At 42.6% G+C, this 20,187-nt stretch overlaps 1 protein-coding gene and 1 non-coding gene across 2 annotated transcripts in view; one reads left to right on the forward strand and one right to left on the reverse strand.

Moving 5' to 3' along the window:
- The window catches only part of LOC139717457 (receptor-type tyrosine-protein phosphatase delta-like), a 143,630-nt gene that overhangs the window by 53,969 nt on the left and 69,474 nt on the right, over window positions 1–20,187 (forward strand). Inside the window, exons 6-21 of the mRNA XM_071628963.1 lie at window positions 37–174; window positions 769–1,059; window positions 2,523–2,837; window positions 3,951–4,277; window positions 4,919–5,096; window positions 6,749–6,861; window positions 8,179–8,478; window positions 9,066–9,362; window positions 9,849–10,166; window positions 10,485–10,775; window positions 11,757–12,071; window positions 12,846–13,154; window positions 13,487–13,801; window positions 14,580–14,870; window positions 15,439–15,545; window positions 16,969–17,094. Of these exons, the coding sequence (XP_071485064.1) occupies window positions 37–174; window positions 769–1,059; window positions 2,523–2,837; window positions 3,951–4,277; window positions 4,919–5,096; window positions 6,749–6,861; window positions 8,179–8,478; window positions 9,066–9,362; window positions 9,849–10,166; window positions 10,485–10,775; window positions 11,757–12,071; window positions 12,846–13,154; window positions 13,487–13,801; window positions 14,580–14,870; window positions 15,439–15,545; window positions 16,969–17,094 (4,031 nt within the window). The remainder of the gene's footprint in view (window positions 1–36; window positions 175–768; window positions 1,060–2,522; window positions 2,838–3,950; window positions 4,278–4,918; window positions 5,097–6,748; window positions 6,862–8,178; window positions 8,479–9,065; window positions 9,363–9,848; window positions 10,167–10,484; window positions 10,776–11,756; window positions 12,072–12,845; window positions 13,155–13,486; window positions 13,802–14,579; window positions 14,871–15,438; window positions 15,546–16,968; window positions 17,095–20,187) is intronic.
- Window positions 15,752–15,823, reverse strand: Trnag-ucc (transfer RNA glycine (anticodon UCC)). Its single transcript has one exon. It is a non-coding gene; the product is annotated as a tRNA-Gly (tRNA).

The following is a 20,187-nucleotide window of genomic DNA, read 5'->3' on the forward strand; positions in this document are numbered from 1 at the left end:
TACGTCACTTTTTCTGCATTCTTGTCCCAACGTCAGCCTGCACAAACGGCACCTTTGGCGCAGACTGCGAACAAAAGTGTCATTGCAGGGATAACGCCCTCTGTCGGGGAGACACGGGAAGCTGTGAGCTGGCTGGTGGCTGCATCGATGGTTGGACGGGTGACACGTGCCAAGGTTTGTGTATTTGACGTCGTACGTGATAATTTGACAATAAGTAAAGGTAAAAGGGGTTATATTAGGAACATTTGCTCCACAATGGCCAAGTAATGCCTATACGAATGGTAAATTGGACATGAAATTCGAAAGTTTTCGACTTCAATTTTTTCACAGGTTTGCATGAAACTAATGTTGGTCGCGGCAACTACGTTTGCAAATTGGTTATGGTACTGCAATGACCTCAACCTCAAAATTCGTCCAATGCTTAGTGAACGAAATAGAATATATCGAGAAGTTCAATTAAATTTGATGGGAAGGATGCAAAACTTTTTTGTTATTCATAGTAAAAATGAAAACGAGCACTTAGTAAAAATGTTCGACAATTTCCCACAGAGGGGGAAATTGTCATGTCGTCGACGAAATTGTTATTTCGAGACGAAATTGTCATGTTCATAGTGAGTTTGTATTGATTATGTTTTAGGTAAAGGGAATGGAAGTCCCTCACACGCTCCTGCAAATCTATTCAAGGATTGATAACATCTCTATAAAAGTCACTGAAACTTCTTTGCAATAATAAGATGAGCATTGACAACAAAATTCATCTTTTTGTAGTTCCTGTCCAGAGATTGATATCATTCACGGCTCCAAATGACACCAACATCGGAACCACCGTTTCTCTATCATGTACGGCCGCGGTAAACTTCACCGACAACACGTTATCACTCGGTGTGATGACCGCGGAAGGAAATCATCTGTTGACGAAATCAGTGAAGCGCGACGCCAGCGGTCAGACGCAGACAGTTACGGTGGCGGCGGAGATAACGCGAGCTTTGCAGAACTTCACGTGTAACCTAGCAACAAGCAGGGGAGGAGAGCAGACGACAGTCATTGTGTCCGGACACGGTAGGTGATGAAAGACAAAAGGTGTAATGCCGACAGGTCACGGTCAGTGAACACACTGTGTCTTCCTTCCTCCTGAGTTTCTCTAGGTGAGACTCAGTTGATGACGTCATCACCAATCAGAGCATTCGCTTGGCATGTACAATCGTCAACTTTGTCGTACATGTATTTAGAGCTCGGCTGTTAGTACTAAGTATACGATAGCAATTATCTGGGGCAATTAATTACCTTCAAATAAGTATATATGACGATAGCTGTTAAACACAGAATGAAATATAAGACGACAAAGCTGCCCTACTTTGGCAAAAGGAAGCAAGTGACATACCATCCGAATTTGAATTATTGATGTTTTCATAATTCACATAGTGAGCTCTTCTTCCAGGCCAAATTTCATGCAGAAACACTCATCCTACTAAGAGATATGTTAGATAAGACGGCATGATGGTCCATTGACGTCAGTGTAAATGACAGATACATTTTGCTCTTTTACGAGAAATGTCACTTTTGTCACTTGCTTCCTTTTGCCGAAGTAGGGCAGAAAGGTTTTTAACTTTCCTGGCAGTCCTTTGTCCACCCAAGGGACTTTTTAATGGTATCAAAATCGAATTTGAAATTTCATAAAGACACGCCGTAGATCTATGTGAAATGTCGGGGAGCGTATACCATATAGCTCATAAGATGAAAAGAATGAAACGGCTCATCCTTTGTGATGAGAAATTTTATCGTCATACTGATGGACACTCCGACCTTCTTCCCGTTCCATTATTGTGATGTAAGGTATCCAGTTAGTCTTCTAGCTGCAATGAAAGCAAAGAGTTGAGAGGAGTATTAGACATATCATGATGCCAAGGAGAGAAAGTGATCGAGGGGGGGGGGGGGGACGGAGCGAACGGGCTCTGAGTAGACAGCGTATGCAAGGTTGTTCCATCCAGGACTCCTAGAACCTTGCTTTCACATTGTCTGCCAGACTCTTCTATTTCGGGAGATCTTGGAAGCTGGAAATCCGATGTCTCGAGAAAGCGACACATGATCTCCAGAATTAGCCAAGCAAGGAAAATGGAGATGGGGTCTGGTGATCTCAGCATCCAGTGAAGATGCGCTGACTGGAACCAAGACAATGTTCTTACTTCCTTCTTGTAGTACCTCATTATATGTTATAAAATTCTCTTGTAAGAGTAGCACATTTTCGTAATATTCATTGGTGAATTGTCTCGGGAGAATATGTGTTTGTTTGGGGTGTATTTCTTTCAGGGTCTTTATGACTGTGTAATGGGGAAATTCTATGATTAGAAATGCACACATTGTATTCTACAAATTATATAGACGTGACCTATTTTCTACCTTTTGATGCAGTCTTACGTAGTCATTCCCCATCGTCACAACTGATTAAGTAGTACATACATAGACTGTCATTTTCTCGGAATGTGCTATTTATTTCGTCTTTTCTGCCTCTCCTTTGTTCACAGAGCTGCCAGTATTGTCCCGGCCACCAGAGGTTAGAAGCATTGGAAGCACGTGGGCCGAACTGTCTTGGCACGCCTGGACCTCCGGGGTAGACATCGGTGACGGCCCGGTCATTGCCTACCGCGTCAAATACAAAGAGCAAGGAACAGCCGACTGGCAGATGGCCGATACCGTGACGTCACAACCACCTTTGACCCTGAGAGTGACGCCACTGGAGAGTCGATTGGTCTATGACTTTGCTGTGGTTGCCATTAGACCTGGTCCTGGAGGGGAAGGGACGGGAAGTCATGTGGTTTCTGCCAGGACCAGTTGTCCAGGTGAGTATTCATTTGTCCTGGAGATGGCTTTCATGAATGATAGTCCTGGTATTATCGGCCCCTAAAACGACACGAACTGCAAAGTGGATGTAGGCCATTATCGTTCATTTCTTTTTCTAATTCTTCTCATTGATTTTAAACTTGAAATAAAAACTTCCAATAATGGTGATAAGAATTTGATTTTTTTATTTCTTTCTTATGTCGATTGCCAGCTTTCGCACGTACCAGTCGAATTAGAGATGGAGAAATACGAATATCTATCTTTGGGCTCCCTTCCATTTTCTCTAACTTTATCATGAAATCACTTTCAGTTTTGCTTTGTAAGCTGCTGTCACCTTGACTTCGTCTTTTGTTTAGTTGGAGGGAAAAGGGAATGTTCCTGTATTTCGTCTTGATCTCGCCTACGTTGATATTTTCTGGCAAAGACAATTTCCCGCCGGATGACATTTAGCCTTTATTCAAGGACTCACCAGCAGCAGTTAACGCTGAACATCATTGTCCCATCCAAGCGTTGGAATCGCATCGATCTACTTGCAGTGTACCAATCGTTTTCAGTGTGTCATTTGGGGTCGGTGAAAGAAAATGGCTATTCAGAGGAGAGCGTGGCTGAGAACGTCTTGATTAAAATCTAGGTGTCAATGAACTCCCGTTATGAATAATCGTTGCAAGTTCGCTTAAGAGCAAAAACTGGTCATGCATGTGGTCTTGCGTTGGATTACTCCTCCGTGTTCTATGAAAGCAGAGTACTTTGTCTTTAATCTTTAGATATCAGTACCTGACAAACAGAATTCCGTGTGGGCTTTTGGGAGAGAAAGAGCAAGAGAAAGGATTAGTTTTTTCTTCGTTCCTTCCTATACAGTAATGCTCTCCAGAATTATTATCAGTTATCTGAGAGAGTTTATCATCCGACGCGGCAAATTTTGAGAGAAAACATTGATTCAAGTACAGGTGTATCCCTAATTTCAACTATATTTCAAAGACTTAGCAAAGAGAGCAGCTGATAGCAAACTGAAATAGTCTATGAAGCCCTTATGATGACAGATTTCACAATCAATATGGTATTAGTATTGACCACCCACCAGCTTACGTCACTGATTTCTCTTGTCTCCACAGCTCCTGATCCTGTTCCTGGCCTCCAAGTATCGGCAATAGAGGGCGCTTCGAGGTCGCTTCACGTGACTTTGGAACCAACTCTGGAAAGGAGATGCCAAGTAGACCACTACATTATTCATTACGTTGTCAACAGACTTGATCAGTGTCGTGACGTTACCACGCCTCAATTGAATGACACAAGCCTATTCGGCTTCTTTAACACAACGGAAAAGAGTGTCATTATCTCGAACCTTCATGAATATTCAACGTATAGAGTGACAGTCACACCAGTGAAGGGCAGAAACCTAGGACAAAATACAACAGCCTTGGGAACAACTGGAGGAATCAGTAAGAACCACTTCCCGCCTACCCCAGAATACCTTTCTTTTTCGCTGAATTCCCCCTTTTGCCCATTTCGTTTTTCTTACCTGCTTCTTCTTATTTGACCTCTTCTGCTTTCTTTTTTCTTAACGATGAAGACATATGGAGATGTAAATGACGTTTGGTACACCTTATCGAGGGGAAATGAAGTGCACTGTAATCATAAAAGCGTGGCTTTTAGCGTCTAAGGTGAACTCTGCTAAATTGTGCACAACAGGTGAATACCGTGCCAATGCAGTGTCACGACTGCATTATTGCTCGTAAAAACGCAATTTAACACCTTCGAAACTGGTCCCTAAGGATACTCGAAGAAGTGTCTCTGGAAACGTGTGTTGTAACAAAATCAGCTCGACCTCAATGGCTTAATACTCACCACTACCAGCAAGAGAGAGAGTATTTTATGGTAAAAACCAGGACAATTGGGAGGAAAGGGGACTGGAAAGTAGAGAAAAAAGGGTATTCTGTTTTGCGACGTTAGTCACGAGCCCAGGTAATGAAGAAGAATTGGGAGGGATTAGTGTTAAAGAGTTCTGAGAAGAACTATGAAGAGGCATCGACTAACATTGACATGTTTGTTTCACCACACCTGTTACCTTTCATCTGTACAGGACCAACTTTGCCCCCTTCACACGTAGAGGTTACTGAGCTGTCCACGAATGAGGTAACAATGAGCTGGGGTGACGTGCCGTGTGGCCACCGGAAGGGTGCCATCGAGAACTACCTGGTCATGCTACGAGGGGCCCACAGAGGCACCGAGATCGTCCCGTCCAGCAAATATTCTTTCACGTAAGGCTCTATCTCGTGGTGACTTCGCCATAATAAAGGCCACGTTGTCCAACGAGCTTGTCATATTGAAAACTAGTACTCTGCAGCTACTCTGCATGATTCTCAGGCACTATTGCAGCACCCAATCTTTCGGACATAATACGGGGATGGGTATCCGGGTTGACGTAATGTTCAAACTATTTCGTCTACGTGCGACGTGTGAATGGCTTTGATGTGCAGCATGCGATCCTTCAGAACTTCTTTCTTAGTTTCCCATGGCATCTCCTACGTTCATTTGAGCCTGATTGTTGCAGCGGTTTGTTGCAAGCAGTTAGGTTGTAGGCTCGAGTTTCCATGGATTCATACCTCTCGTTGGTAGCATTAGATCGTTTGGTCGCAAGTAGGCCATACAAGGAAAGAACAACTACTAGTAAAGCTTTTGTGATATTTCAACAGTCTTGGTTAATGATTATTGGGATGTGAGTATTGTCGAAGCATAGGCTTTATAAAGATGTCGTCGCCATTACTCCCTAAGTAGTAGTGACGTCACCACGGCCTTGAAGGTCCTTTGAAGTCATTATTGTCTGTCGGTAAATTCAGATTGAGTGTCATAGCAACATACGTACTCAAAAGAGATAGAGATCTCCACTAGACAGGTTGATCAGGGTTCGCCTTGTACCAACAAACATTCATGGACGCGTGAACTGGTTTGGAGTCAAAAACGTGCTTGGGAGAGTTTCCTGAGGATATCGAATGACAGACGTTTGTTTACACTCAAAAGAAAGACGAAATGTATGTGATAAAGATTTTCACAAAATTCAAGCGATCAGTTGCCTTATGTTACCATCAGTATCATTAGAGCTTTAAGCTACTCGTTATTCAGATACATAGGGACACAATTAATCATTCCTGTAAACAAGATTCGACGTTTTAGTGCTTTAAGTGGCAGTCAAAATAGATGCATAGTGTAATTCTTCTTTTTCTTAGTTTTATTATAAAAATAATAACATTATTATTATTATCATTATTATTATTGTTTCATTGTCATTATTGTTATGACTGATTATTGCTGTATATGTTTTAATCTTTATCAATGGTATTACTTTTGTTACTGTTAGTAAAAGTAGTAGTAGTAGTAGTAGTAGCAGTAGTAGTAGCAGCAGCAGCAGCATTATCATCATTTCTACACAAGTTTGTTCATCATTAGCTGTCAATACTTTTCCAAAAAGTCCGGCAATTGCTCTCAACCCAAAACTTCTAAGCACCCTATTTTTACAATACAAAACAGGACACAAAAAGCGATCGACATAAAAAAAAGTTCTGAAATTCTGAAATTTGTGATTCAGGCAGTTAAATCCAAGTTTTGAGTGAAGAAACTCGATACTCCATACAAATTTACGTTTAAAAATTTGTTTACGAACAAATGGAGAACCTTTTTCAAGAGGTCCAGGTATTATGGTTAATTATAATATAAGGAAAATAACATAATAAAGCTGCTGATCTATTGCATGATCTGAATAGGTGATATAGGTGATAATAGGTATACGTTGTCCATGTTCTTTTTATTTCGAAATAGTTCATTTTCGACATTGTATGGACTGACTGTGTAAGGACCATAATATCCGACTCCACTCATATCACTGGATATGCTGTTTTTTATCAATTTGATTCAGGTTTCAAAACATCTTGGAATGCACGCTGTACAACTTCACCATCGCAGCTTACAACGCCCAAGGGGTCGGACCCTATAGTCCAGCTATTCCTATTGTTATACCAGCAACAGTAGGTGAGAACTACTCCCCGTGCCAGCAGGCGCTGATTGGTAGATGCGTTGATTTGAGAATACGATTGCATACTCACAGTGTATACCACATACATTTGTATAGCATTCATATGCAGTTCAGTGATACTATAATTATGGACGACAAACCCAAACCCATGTGGGTGACTTCCTTCCATTTCAGCAATAACAGAGATAATAAATCTCCAGCTTTTGGCGAGAGATCTCCCGCTTTGAGGCCATTTTCTCCCAATCTCTCGCTCTCCAGCTTTGTGTTTGAATTTAGTCCGCTCTAGCTGTGTCTGAAAACGTTATTTTCCCCAGCTTTAATTTAGCTGTCTCTCTCTTTAGCTTCTTCATATATATTCCAAAACAAGGCTAAGATAGCACCAGAGAGCATCGATAACCCTAGAGCTTCCGGGATTTCTAAGCGGGCCATGGACCTTGGCCGTAAGCTGCTACGCGTACATGATTACTGTGTGCGCGATGAGAGTCACCGGTTTGCTAGGGGTTTCAGGTGGGGAAATCTCTCGTTAACTTGGGGTTGGCGTCTTTAATGTACGAAAAAGAAACAAAGTGTGAACTTTCAGAATCTACAAGAATTTGCAGAGTTGTATTCGAAGGACTAAGATTGATTCCAGTCAGCATCGTAAGCTTTAAATATTTCAAACTCCCATCACTTGTTTCTCAAGAGTTTTGTGTCAATTGATTACCGATGTGGAAAGCTTTGTATGAGATGTTCCTTTGTACAGTATGTCCCAAAAAAAATTACAATCAAATTTTCGCATTGATAACACCCAATATGATTAAACTGTCGAAATGCTACTTCAGGGTCTTAAAATATAACATCTTAGCTCTATTTTGCAGAAAACCCCATTCAATTTTGTTAAGCAGTCACAGAGAAATATGAAAAGTTGTAAAGCATGTCACGAGTCTGATTCTTCGAAGTTTAGCACTTCGATGTTTTTGTGTGTGAATACAATAGACAGAACTTGGAGGGAAGAGATTCTTGACATCCTTTACAAAATTCCTCATTTCTCTTTGACCACTGAAGCAAATCGAATGGGGTTTTCTGCAAGATGTGAGCAATGAGTTATAGTTTCATACCCTCAATTTGTATTTCGATTGATTCACGACTTTTAAAGATATCATTGGGGAGGGTCCCGTTGTATTTTTTTTTTTTGGAACATACGGTATATTTGAATAAAAGTGCAAAACTGAAGTTTGGAGATTTTGGTTTCTTGAAAATCGAGTTGGATTTGACTTTTTTGTGCAACAGGTGCTTACTTTCATATCCCCAAACTCGAACCTTTATCATTGCAGCCCCTGAGCCGATACGGCACCTTCGCATCACCCCGTCTGCAACTGAGGTGCACCTGTCGTGGGACCCGCCAGTCCAGTCAGCTTGCCCTCTCACCTACACCATCACTTACACAACGCAGGTGATTGACCAGTGTCTATCTCAGCTGGGTGAAACACACACATTATCTACCGTCACTACTCGCACAGAGTACACCATCAGAGGCCTCAGACCGTTCTCCACTTACAGTGTGGAAGTCACAACCCGGAACTCGATCGGGCAGGGACTTCCGGTCGGCAGCACATTCAGAACAGCCGAGTCAGGTAAGATGGCTCAGCTTCGGTTCTTTTTAAGTGAAAGTGTTATATAATATTCGAATACTGAAACATACTTCAGCTTCCAGCTCTGCATGACACGCATTGAAAACATCTTGATGGCGACTTATCATAATCTTGGGATAAACCCGATCTATCTTGACTTGTCCTGTCATCTTGCAACTTTGAAGCCTAATCACTCATAATCTGTCGATATCAAAACTGCTAGATTGATGGTAAAAGTCACGAACGTTGTTTTTTTTTCGAAGGCGCCATCTTCCTAAAATGTCGCAATTTGTGTTGTCAAAGATTAAATTCTAACATCTTTGAAACCAGCAGTTAAAACACCAGAATATTAGTACTTGTACTTCTACGATGCAATTCCCTGCGGGAATGAATTAGATGGATTTTTTGCTTTTTGTTTGTTTATTTGTTATGTCATGCACGACACGGTAATCAGTTACATCCTGGTTTTACTTATTTCGGAAATTACAATTAATACACAGTGGAGGGGTTATAGGAAAGTGCTATGTTCTGGGATACATAGCAGATGATCTTGGTAATGTTACCGCGGCTCTCTCTCTCCAAACCATCAGCTCCAGAAAATGTTACTCAGCTGACGGTTGTCAATGTGACGGAGCACAGCATCTCGTTGTCATGGGAACTCCAGTGTGGCAACAAGCATGGGGACATACTCCTCTTCAGCTACGCGCTCACCAATGAGAACGCGCCAGTGGCAGCACTCACAGAGGGGGAGACAGCCAGCAACGTGACCGCCGTAACAATCGAGGAGCTAGCCGCCTGCACCCCGTACGAGTTCCGCGTCAAGGCGAGGAACTCTGCAGGCTACGGACGAACTGCTCTGGTTCACCACATCCGCACGCTCGGAGAAGGTGCTTGTCTGACGGCCGTACTCAGTCCTGTAGATTTATGTGCTTCCGCTCGTACGTGCCCCCTGTCGAACGTAGAAATGTTGGAAATGACAGTCATTCTAATAATCATCCCCACTGACACGCTTGCGCTCCTGTGCTGTGTCTTTTTGTGTTCACATCATTGCCCATAGTTCTTTCTTTGATTAACCCGCCACTAATTGAATGTGTCGCTGCATGGTTATCGTGACTGTTCGTGAAAAAGCGCATGATGGCATACACGGAAAACATAGATGTAATGGTTGTGCATGCCATTTTAGACTTTCAAACCGTAACAAATTTTAGTGATTAAACTGAACAGCACACTTCAATTCGTTAACTACTCACTGGAATATTTGCTCGAATTGCAACATTTTATGATAGCTGCATGAGAGTCGTCCACGAATGTTGTTGAATATAGGAGCGGTGATAAAGGGTTATAAGTCTCCAAACAACCATTTTCATACACAGTACCTGGTCAGATTGAGAACATGGCTGTACACACCTACCCGTCCCGTCCCTTCGAGGCCGATGTCACGTGGTCTCCACCGGAGGCCGTCAGCTGTCCAATCCTCTACTACAAGGTCTCCTACGTACTCCTCAACAAGGGCATGTGTGAAGCAGTCAGCAGCAGGCTGAGACAGTTGACCCACGCCGGAAATACGTCACACTGGTTCATTCGTCTTTCTAACCTCCAACCCTTCTCCTCCTACGAGGTTTACGTCCAGGCGGTCAGTGACGCGGGAATGGCGCCGGTTGCTAAGAGACGGTTCCAAACACAGGCTGCAGGTGAGCAATGAATAGGCCTAATCTTTTTGATTGTGCTTGCCAATATTTTTTCATGATTTGCCATCGCCATGAAGGAGGGGAGCTGTCGATCCAAATCATTACGGTAAGGAACATAATAATGTTGCTTTTACATTTTGCCTTTACTGCCACCAGCTATACGTTACCATCCCAGGAAGACTTATAGGTGCTGTAAACAAGTGCACCATCTCAACCTCAGTCGGAACCACAACAGGGCAAGTCAGCCAGTACACATCGTTTATTATGTTAACAAGTAAACATGTATTCTTCAGTAGGTGTAACATCTTTCCTCCTCAACAGTTCCCGCCCAGATCAAGCAGGTCACCCTGGGAGGACGGGGTCAAAGTAGCCTCAGGTTTCGCTGGAGAGCACTGGAGTGTGGCAGGCGGCATGGACCGGAAGTCGTGTATCATTATCGTCTGGAAGCTGCTTCTGGTGGGGTGAAGCATGGTCAGGTGCACGAACCCCAAGCGCAGGTGACGGTACCTGGATTGATGCCTTGTGAGACGTACACGTTCAATGTGTGGGGCGAAACCATGGCTGGCATTGGTCCAACCAGCTCGACAGTCAGTGCTGGAACAGCGCCCTCACGTGAGTGTTATTAATCTCCGCCCCCCCCCCCCCATCTCTCTCTCTCTCTCTCTCTCTCTCTCTTTCTCTCTTTTCTCATTCATTGTCAATAGAGTGTGAGATGTAAGAACTCACTTCATCGTTACTGAAGTCAATGCAGACAGTTTGACGACTAAAGCCCCTTTTTAACATTTTTAACAATTTGGCGACAACGTTCGGAGAATTAAATTCCTCTAAAACTTCCGAAAAAGCCGCATGACAGAGCGAGGGGTACCGTTTTAACAGATAGGCCTATACACACAAGAACCTTATACCCGGGTAGGTTTCCTCTAAGGGGGTGTGTCCAACGATGCAACTGCCAGTCCTACCTGCCAGCGCCGCCTATTGTTCTGGATTGTGCAAATGTCAACTACGTAGAGATCAGTGGTTACAGTCCACTCACGTGATCGGCATGTGGCCTGTCAGTCAGTCTTTGTCTGCAATGTCCCCATGTGGGTCAAGTGTATCAAAGGAATGTTACCGCACTTGCGTTCTAGTAGAAAGGGTGAAGCGGTATTGTCAGGGTAAAGCTAGGGAAGAATTTGACAAAAGTTACCGCGACGACGTTCGAGCAACACTTTTGAGGGACTGTTTTAACAGGGCACGCTGAAAAAAACAAAACGAAGATTACTCCGATGTTACCCGGCCCTTGCTGCGGTAACTCTAGTTGAAAGGCTCTGCTAAAACAGGGCTTTAGATTTGGAACTGTGTCTGGTTTATAGCACTATGTCTTCTATGTACCCACTATGAAGTAGGCCTAAACATAATTTGTGATTTAAATAGCCTTCTGTAGGTAAGTACAAAAGAACATTAGTAACAGTTTGGATGAAGACACAGTCACTTATTCCTCTTTAAAATAAAGATAGTTATGGTTCGTAGTATGGATAAAGACAATCACAAAACTTTACCAGATTTCATATTCTGTCCAGGTAAAATGTGGCATTAAATGTTCTTGTATCCTAGCTCCTGGACCCGTGACATCACTTGACGTCAATACCTTGGGCTCTTCTTCGCTCAATGTGACGTGGAGGCCGCCCTCTAGCCTTCCTTGCCCCATCGTCGGCTACGGCGTGCGGTACTACGCCACCGACAAGGACCAGTGCAACGCCCCAGCCCTACTGCTTGAGAGTCAGACCGCCGATGTGGAGACTACGGAACACTCAGCAGTACTGTACGGTCTCGCACCATTTACCACGTATAATGTGACCGTGTGGGCTCGAACCCGGGCCCCCGAAGCTGGCCTTGAGGAGCTCACCTCCATTATCACTTCCCAGGATGGTGAGAAAGCGCCCTCATTTGGCCCATTTCTCCCGCAGTCTCTCCAAATGTCTGGCTTGATGAAATTACCTACTCTGTGAACGATCGTTAGTTCCGAGCTGACCGATATCTTGACCAATAAGTACAATAAAGTACAATATTCAGTACTATATTTGACTATCCTTTTTTTTATAGAAATGGCAAGAAAAAGTCAACGCCTCAATCTTTTTTTTTTTCCTGGAGAAGTTAAACTGCTGAGTTTATCTCCCCTAGAATCGGATCCTCTATAACAATATGCTCTTGATGAATGGAAACATCTTTCATAGTTCAAGCATGTTATAGCATCTTCTAGCACAGTCGCAATTTCTGCTCAAGTCAAAGCAAAACTCTCGTTGAACATTTTGCACACTCTCAAGCAGTTGTCTGCCAACAATACATCTAGGTGCAATTTCACGATCCTCTACCTGTTTTTATACTTCACGTTATTTACCAGCATCACATTCAACTGATATTTCATACAGCCATACAGTACTATTTTACGACGCAGACTAGTCAATCAGTTGCAATGAAAGCAGACTAGTTGTTTGTCGCCCTCTTCGTCACAAAATATCCATTTACCTCTCTGCTGTTTACTGCTTTAGACCAAGAAATTGATAGCTGTCTGCAGAGCCGTCAAGTCTTGAGTTAATTTGTTCTGCGATCAAACTCTTTACGTGCAACAAAGAATGTCTCTCTCAGCATTACTGATTAATTGATGTCAGTCACATCCTTTGCATCCATTTATTCCTCACACAGCCCCAACAGCGTCCCCTATAGTCAATGAGGCGACATCCTTCCTCACCAACCCGAACAAGCTCAACATATCTTGGGACGAGGTTCCGTGCGGTCATCGTCGGGGGAACATCTCCTTCTACTCCTACGACCTCGAGTCGATGGACGATAATGTCCGTAAGGCGAAGACCAGCAAGATCCCCGCTTTCAAGCGCTGGGTGACCCTCGACGATTTGGAGCCGTGTGAGAGTTATAACTTCCGGGTCAGAGCCCGCACTAAGAAGGGATGGGGTCCGTACAGCAGCTGGAAGAAGCTCACAGTGGACGCTGTTGGTTAGTGCACTCATCTCAGAACAAACTTTGAAAGGTTACGTATATTAGCACCTAAACAAAACAATGATTCTTTCTCGACGAAAAACAAGGGAAAGAAACTGGGTTTTTTAAAGAATATCCTTAGCCAGTCTTCACCAAACTCAAAAGTGATGACTTACGAATAAGAAATATTAACCTGTTGAAGACTAGTCCAGAGTATTCCTCTAGCTGGGGTGAATGGGAAATGCGTGTTATAGGAATATCGGTCTGTCTTAAACGGGTTAAATGTTCGATATCACAGATATATTTGATAGGACTGCATTGATGACATTTTATTCCTGTCTCTCCTCTAGTGTCTGGACCTGTGCACATTGTCGTTGCTGAAACGAGCAGCACCAACCCCACCTCTATCCGGCTGTCATGGCAACCGCCGCCCAATCAGAAATGTCCAATCAGCAACTACGTTGTAAAGTATCGCCTGGTGCGCGAGGACCGATGTCTTGTGGACGATGATTGGCCAATCGAGGAGTTGAGCGTGGAGGCCGATCACACGGACGTCGAGATCAACCTGCTGAAGCCCTTCTCCACCTACGAGCTCAATGTCTTTGCCGCCTCGGACGCAGGCAATGGATCGATGGCTACGGTGGTCGTCCAAACCGGAGAAACAGGTCAGTTCACCCAGATTACATCATGGCAGAATATTGCAGAATGATGGGTTCAGGACTGTGTCCACTCACTTGTGTCACGTCACTCTGATAAAGGTGATAGTGCAATGACCTCATGACTACGATAGAAATATTTGCACTACATCATGTAAGACAAATATCATCACAGTGACTACGAATCAATGTTCGCGCACTTTTAGTGCTTCTCCGCGAAACGCTTCACGTTCCTTTGATGTGCCAAGGAAGTTTTGATGAAGTGAAATGTCACCCTCATTCACTTAATGTTATGATTTTTATTCTCCGTCAAATTTACCACCGCATGTCCATTCAAATCTAGCACCGCAGCTGGGTAGGTATGGCAAGGTACTCCTGACGTCTAGCTAAATAAGTTAATCCTTTAGTCAAGATCACAAGTTTTCCCTAAATGCTGAAGACCAACTTTTCGAGGATATGGTAAAACATTTCTCTTCCTCACGTTGCATTTCCTTGTCCATAAAAAGTTGAGGCATATATAATTTATGGTTTATTCTTCTTCTTTTTCGGCTGGTCCACTGAATCTCCGCTAACAAGTAATAATGATACTGTATCATTGTGAAAACAACAACAACAACCTTTAGAAAGGTTGCCGAAAAGATGTATGTCTTATTTGAAAGGTAAAATTAAAGCGTTGCATTCAAATTAGGTGCATAAAACCAGAAATGGTTTCTCAAATGTTGTCGAATTCTCTTTGACCAATTTTGTTGGTAGAGAGTGTACATGATGTCTGCTTGTAACTCCACAGTACCCACAGACGCGCCAGAAGCAGTGACTGTGGATTTGATAACAGCGCGGGAAATTGAATATTCATGGAGGGAGCCCCCTTGCGGTGGGAGACACGGTGACATGGTACACTACGAATATCGACTGTTGAACACGAGAGACGGTAGCTCAGTGAACGCCACCACTCCGGACACTTCCATTCGGTTCGGTTTACTCATTCCGTTTACCGAATACCGGTTTCGAGTGCGGGCGTCTACCGCTCGCGGCTTCGGACCGCTTTCCGAGGAATTGGTGTCACAGACATTGGTTGCACGTAAGTGTGCCACTTTTGTGCTCATGTTGATTTGTTTATCATCTGCAGACTTCTCAATTTCATGAAAAAAAAATGATAATGAGGATATAGCGTAATATGGACGTTTAACTTTCATACGTTTACAAAGGTTTGCAATAAATCGTAAAGTAATGCAGGACTCTTGTCCTTTTTCTTTTCTTGCCCTCTTTTCTGAAGTCCCTTCTTTCTTTGACGGTCTTTTTCAGCAATCTTGCGAAAGAAAATATCACTAAATTTTTTTGTCGAAGCAATAATTCCATGACATGAAATCAAGAAAACCCTTTGTTTATAACTACTGTGATGATTGTTCCTAATATGAGGCTGGAATATTAGACTCCCGGATTTATTCGATACTTCTGCGATGAGATTATAATTCGTAGTGCCCGATGATATTGGGAGATCTCTGCATTTATTACGTTTCCCACAGCCGTTAATTGTTTTTAGCAAAATAACCTAATATCAAACTTGATTGTAACAAGAAACAAACAGACATAGTAGGAGGATCAGTGCTCATTGTAATGTGACTTTGAATGATTTATTCCACTTGCAGCCCCGCCTAAACCCAGGGAGGTGAAAGTGATTGGGATCGGTGAGACCAATGTCACGATCCAATGGAGCAAGCCAGATCCTCCACATGGTATCATCACTGAGTACGCGGTATGTAGCACGATCCACGTCAATAGTGACGTCGATCATGAGTTTTTTTATATTGTATGTTATATAATGTATTATACGTATATTGTATATCACATATTATGCGTATGTGAGATATGAGAACGGGAGGAGAAATCGGTGCGTAGCTTTGACATCATTATTCCTCTTACTGTTCCTCCTTTTTGGAAAAGCGCAAGAGTTGAAAAATTGGTCTCCGCCGGGAATCGAACCCGGGTCTTTGGCATGGAACGCCAACGCCTTAACCGCTCGGCCACGGAGACGTCATAGCGATTCAGGCAGACCCAAGCTCGAATACCCGACGGACCAACCTTTCAACTCTTTAGCATACGTTCCTTTTGGGGGCAGAGAGTTATGAATAACAACCAACCTCGTGCCTCAGCTGGATATGGGATGAGATTCACGTAGCGGTGAATTGGAGTAATGTTTTTGCGAAAGAAGTCACCGCTACAACAGCTTTTTGGCTTCTCATATTATGCATTATATATTACAGAAATTGTTGTATTTGAAGAGACTTGCTTCCAAAATGCGCTGAATCCATCAGCGTCTTTTGGAAGTAAGCTCTTCATATAATGTATTTCGTATTATATAATTATTACATACAATACATTTAATGTCTGATTTATTTACCTTCATATGGTGCATTTATTAAAGTAAAATGATACTCTTGATGGTTTATGATTGGCATGTAATTGTGCCAATATGCCAATAAGTTGTTCCGATTATCCTTTAAAAAATAAAAAGCTTTCAAGTTTCGGACAGACCTTCAATTTAATCATAAACTTATGCTGGACAAATGATCTCAAAGCATTTTTTGCGTATCGTTTGTGACCTTGAATCTATAATATACATAAATCGTAGGCCTATATTACGATATTGACATCGATATTGTGATGTGTAGGGAATATACATTCTTTTTTTTTCAGCAATCCCACTTTATCTGATTATTAGCAATCAGGAGCCCGTTGTATAAAAGTTACAATTATGGTAACTTTGCCATCCAATGGTAACTTCCATGGACTTCTTGATTTTGATTGGCTGTTGAGTATTGTTGCCATGGTAGTTACCATTGGATGACAAAGTTACCATAATGGTAACTTTTATGCAACGGGCCCCAGGCAACAACGATACAATGCACAATGTAGGAATATGATGTACAATGTATTTAATGATGTTCATCTATATACGCCTGTCTGCCCTTCCTTCATTCCCAAGGAGACTGCCTCTGTAATTCTTATCCATTCCATGTATTCCTTTCACATTCTCCAATCTGTCCAAGTTTTCATACTCTCGAACGACATTCAGTTTCCCCTTGCTACATCCGAAAGCTGCTCTTCATTAACCAAAGACGATCGTTGAAAAGCAATGACTCAAAGTTCAAAATTTGTATCTTGCCGATCTCATACAGGTTCAGTATTGGCGCAAGACGGAGTCGAAGCCAAACCACACGGTAGAGTTTACCATCAGGTCAGACGACGACGAGGTCAACGTGTCCATTTCTAACCTCACACCATACACAGCTTACGTCATTCAGGTATGTGCATCCACTGTGATGGCGAGAAACAGTTCATCAATGAGGGGAAACTCATCACTATAGGGGTTGTAGTTTTCGTTGAGATGGGTTTGAGGTTTCCAACGGTTTTTGATATTTTTTTTAGATGATAACAAACCTCTTATGAGATATGAAAAAGCATATAATTCTTAGAGGAATTCAAAAAGTTTATTTGATGAAAATTGGTTTTGAAATGTCTGAGATATCCAAAACAAAGCGATCTTAATCAAAGGTGGAACCCACCTTATATCGGGATCGCTTTGTTTTACTTTGCTTTTTTTATATCTCGCCCATTTCAAAGCCGATTTGTATCAAATAAGAGAATAAACTTTGAATTCCTCTAAGAATTTTATGCTTTTAACATTTCAAAAATATGGTTTCTAAGTATCTTGCAAAAAGTTACAAGCTGAATTCTCACCTCGGCCAATACTATACCATCCCTTTAAAGCCTTGATCCGCCAAGGTATTTCAAGTTAAATTCATGATTTAGATAAGGTCCATATAGACGGAAAAGAAAGCGAAAAATAGATGTACCACGCGCATGCGCGTCGCATAGCTTGCGTTAGATTAGTGAAATTCGCTCTGAGCTACCCCCTTGTCTGATGACCTGAGCGATGTGTCGCATGCATTTACACAACGTATATAAGGTTATCTTGCTTTATGGAGAAGATTGGCCTTGTTTAAGAATAATGTCTGTGTTGGTTTAGCTCACTTCTCACGTCCTACCCTAAACAGAGACGGAATAGAAATGTGGACAATACTACAAATCCGTCTGCCTTGCCCTTGAGTCTGAATAGTATTATGATGTACTGCAAACATATCAAAGATATAAGCCAGCATGAATATGGGGAATATCACTGAAGTCTTGCATATTACTGAAATGTCCAAAATGGGCTTATTATGTACATTTTGTTTATTTGCCCAATGTTTCACCTCATCAGTAAATGCCGCACAACGAGGAACCATTGCTTTTCAAGAATCAAGTTTTAACCAAAACATCCAAGCTTTAAAATGTATTTTTTTTAAACCCTCACGTGAACATTTTATCCTTCCGGCAGCTGACTTACGCACTCAAAATCTCAGTCAGTATGAAACCACAAGAGAAAATTGAAGTACTAGATCTGAATCATCTTTAACTGTCTCCTTGTCGATATATGAAAATGTGAAACATGTGTATCTTAATATAACCATAGAGCTACATGGAGCTACCACGTAGCTCCGTATCATGATATAACATTATTGATTTCAAGAACGTTATCGAGTGTTCCCAGCAATCATGCTGAATTAATTAGTCTGCCGGAAGAGAAATAAAAACCACTGTTTCATGAATATAGCAATCTTGGACATAGGCCAAACTCAGAAAAATGTTGGCCCCCATATCAAATTAGGTAGAAATACGGCATTGCATTGACGTACTTCAATGTCCCTCGCTGAGATTAAAACCAATGCGCTGGGGACTGACGGTGAATTATAATATGACAAGGGTGTATTAGTCGTTTTGGACCAAAAGCCAATATGCCTCGCGTTATCTCACCCTCCTATTGGCAAAGAGTACAGGTGCATTGTGACATAAATCTCTTGAATCCTTGTCGGGAGAAAAAAAAAATGTATTAATGCCAATAAAATGTCCAAAGTCATTATCAGTGCGCAGTGCTGCATCAGATAGTATGTGGCTGGTGGTGACTTGTGTTCGTCGCATGCCAACAAAAGTCCTGTACTAAACCGAAAGCTACACGCCTCAACTGTTCTATAGAAGATGAGTCAGTATCAATATTCACCTGTATGGTTCAAGGGATCCACTTTTGTCTTGATATCAATGTATTAATCTGATCTCATTATATTAATCTGATCACTTATGAAATTAATGGTACTAAGCGTATGGTTAGTTTTGACATTCCAGAGTCCGTTCCTGGTTATATTTTAGTGGTCTCTTTGTTTTATTTGCTTTGTGTGGTAGTGAGCATTGTGTTTCTTTGTTTGAATGCTTGTTAGCTCACCTGAGCCAAAGGCTCAAGTGAGCTATTGCGATCGCCCTTCGTCCGGCGTCCGTCGTGCGTCGTCCGTCGTCCGTCGTCCGTCGTCCGTCGCCCGTCGTGCGTCGTGCGTCGTGCGTCGTGCGTAAACTTTTTACATTTTCATCTTCTTCTTGAAAACCCCAAGACCGATTTTCATCAAACTTGGCAGGTAGCATCCCTAGGGGGTTAGGAACTCAATTTGTTAAAATGGGCACCATGCCCCACCCAGGGGGCCCCCAGGGGGGCCCAAACCCCCCAAAATTAAGGAATCTGTAAAAATCTTCTTCTCTAGAACCAGAAGTGATAGAGCTAAGTTAATACTATGAGTTAGTACATTGATGACTGTAGTTTCAAGTTTGTTCATGGCAGAATCAGGGGTGCCCCCCTTGGGACCCAGGGGAGGGGGGTGGGGAGGGGTTCTAATGGGGCCTAAATTGTACATTTTCATCTTCTTCTTAAGAATCCCATGACCCATTTTCACCAAACTTGGCAGCTAGCATCCCTAGGGGGTTAGGAACCCAATTTGTTAAAATGGGCACCATGCCCCACCCAGGGGGCCCCAGGGGGCCCAAACCCCCCAAAATTAAGGAATCTGTAAAAATCTTCTTCTCTCGAACCATAAGTGATAGAGCTAAGTTAATACTATGAGTTTGTACATTAATGACTGTAGTTTCAAGTTTGTTCATGGCAGAATCAGGGGTGCCCCCCTTGGGACCCAGGGGAGGGGGGTGAGGAGGGATCCTAATGGGGCCTAAATTGTACATTTTTATCTTCTTGAGAACCCCATGACCCATTTTCACCAAACTTGGCAGGTAGCATCCCTAAGGGGTTAGGATCTCAATTTGTTAAAATGGGCACCATGCCCCACCCAGGGGGCCCCCGGGGGGTCCCACACCCCCAAAATGAAGGAATCTTTTAAAATCTTCTCTAGTATCAGAAGTTATAGAGCTAAGATAATACTATGAGTGAGTACATTAATGACTGTAGTTTCAAGTTTGTTCATAGGAGATCCAGGGGTGCCCCTGGGGGGGGGGTGGTTGGGAAGGTCCAAATGGGGGCC

The sequence above is a fragment of the Diadema antillarum genome, unplaced genomic scaffold, assembly GCF_040938485.1.
Source record: "Diadema antillarum isolate AM-2024a unplaced genomic scaffold, OU_Dant_1.0 scf00000075, whole genome shotgun sequence".
NCBI lineage: Eukaryota > Metazoa > Echinodermata > Echinoidea > Diadematoida > Diadematidae > Diadema > Diadema antillarum.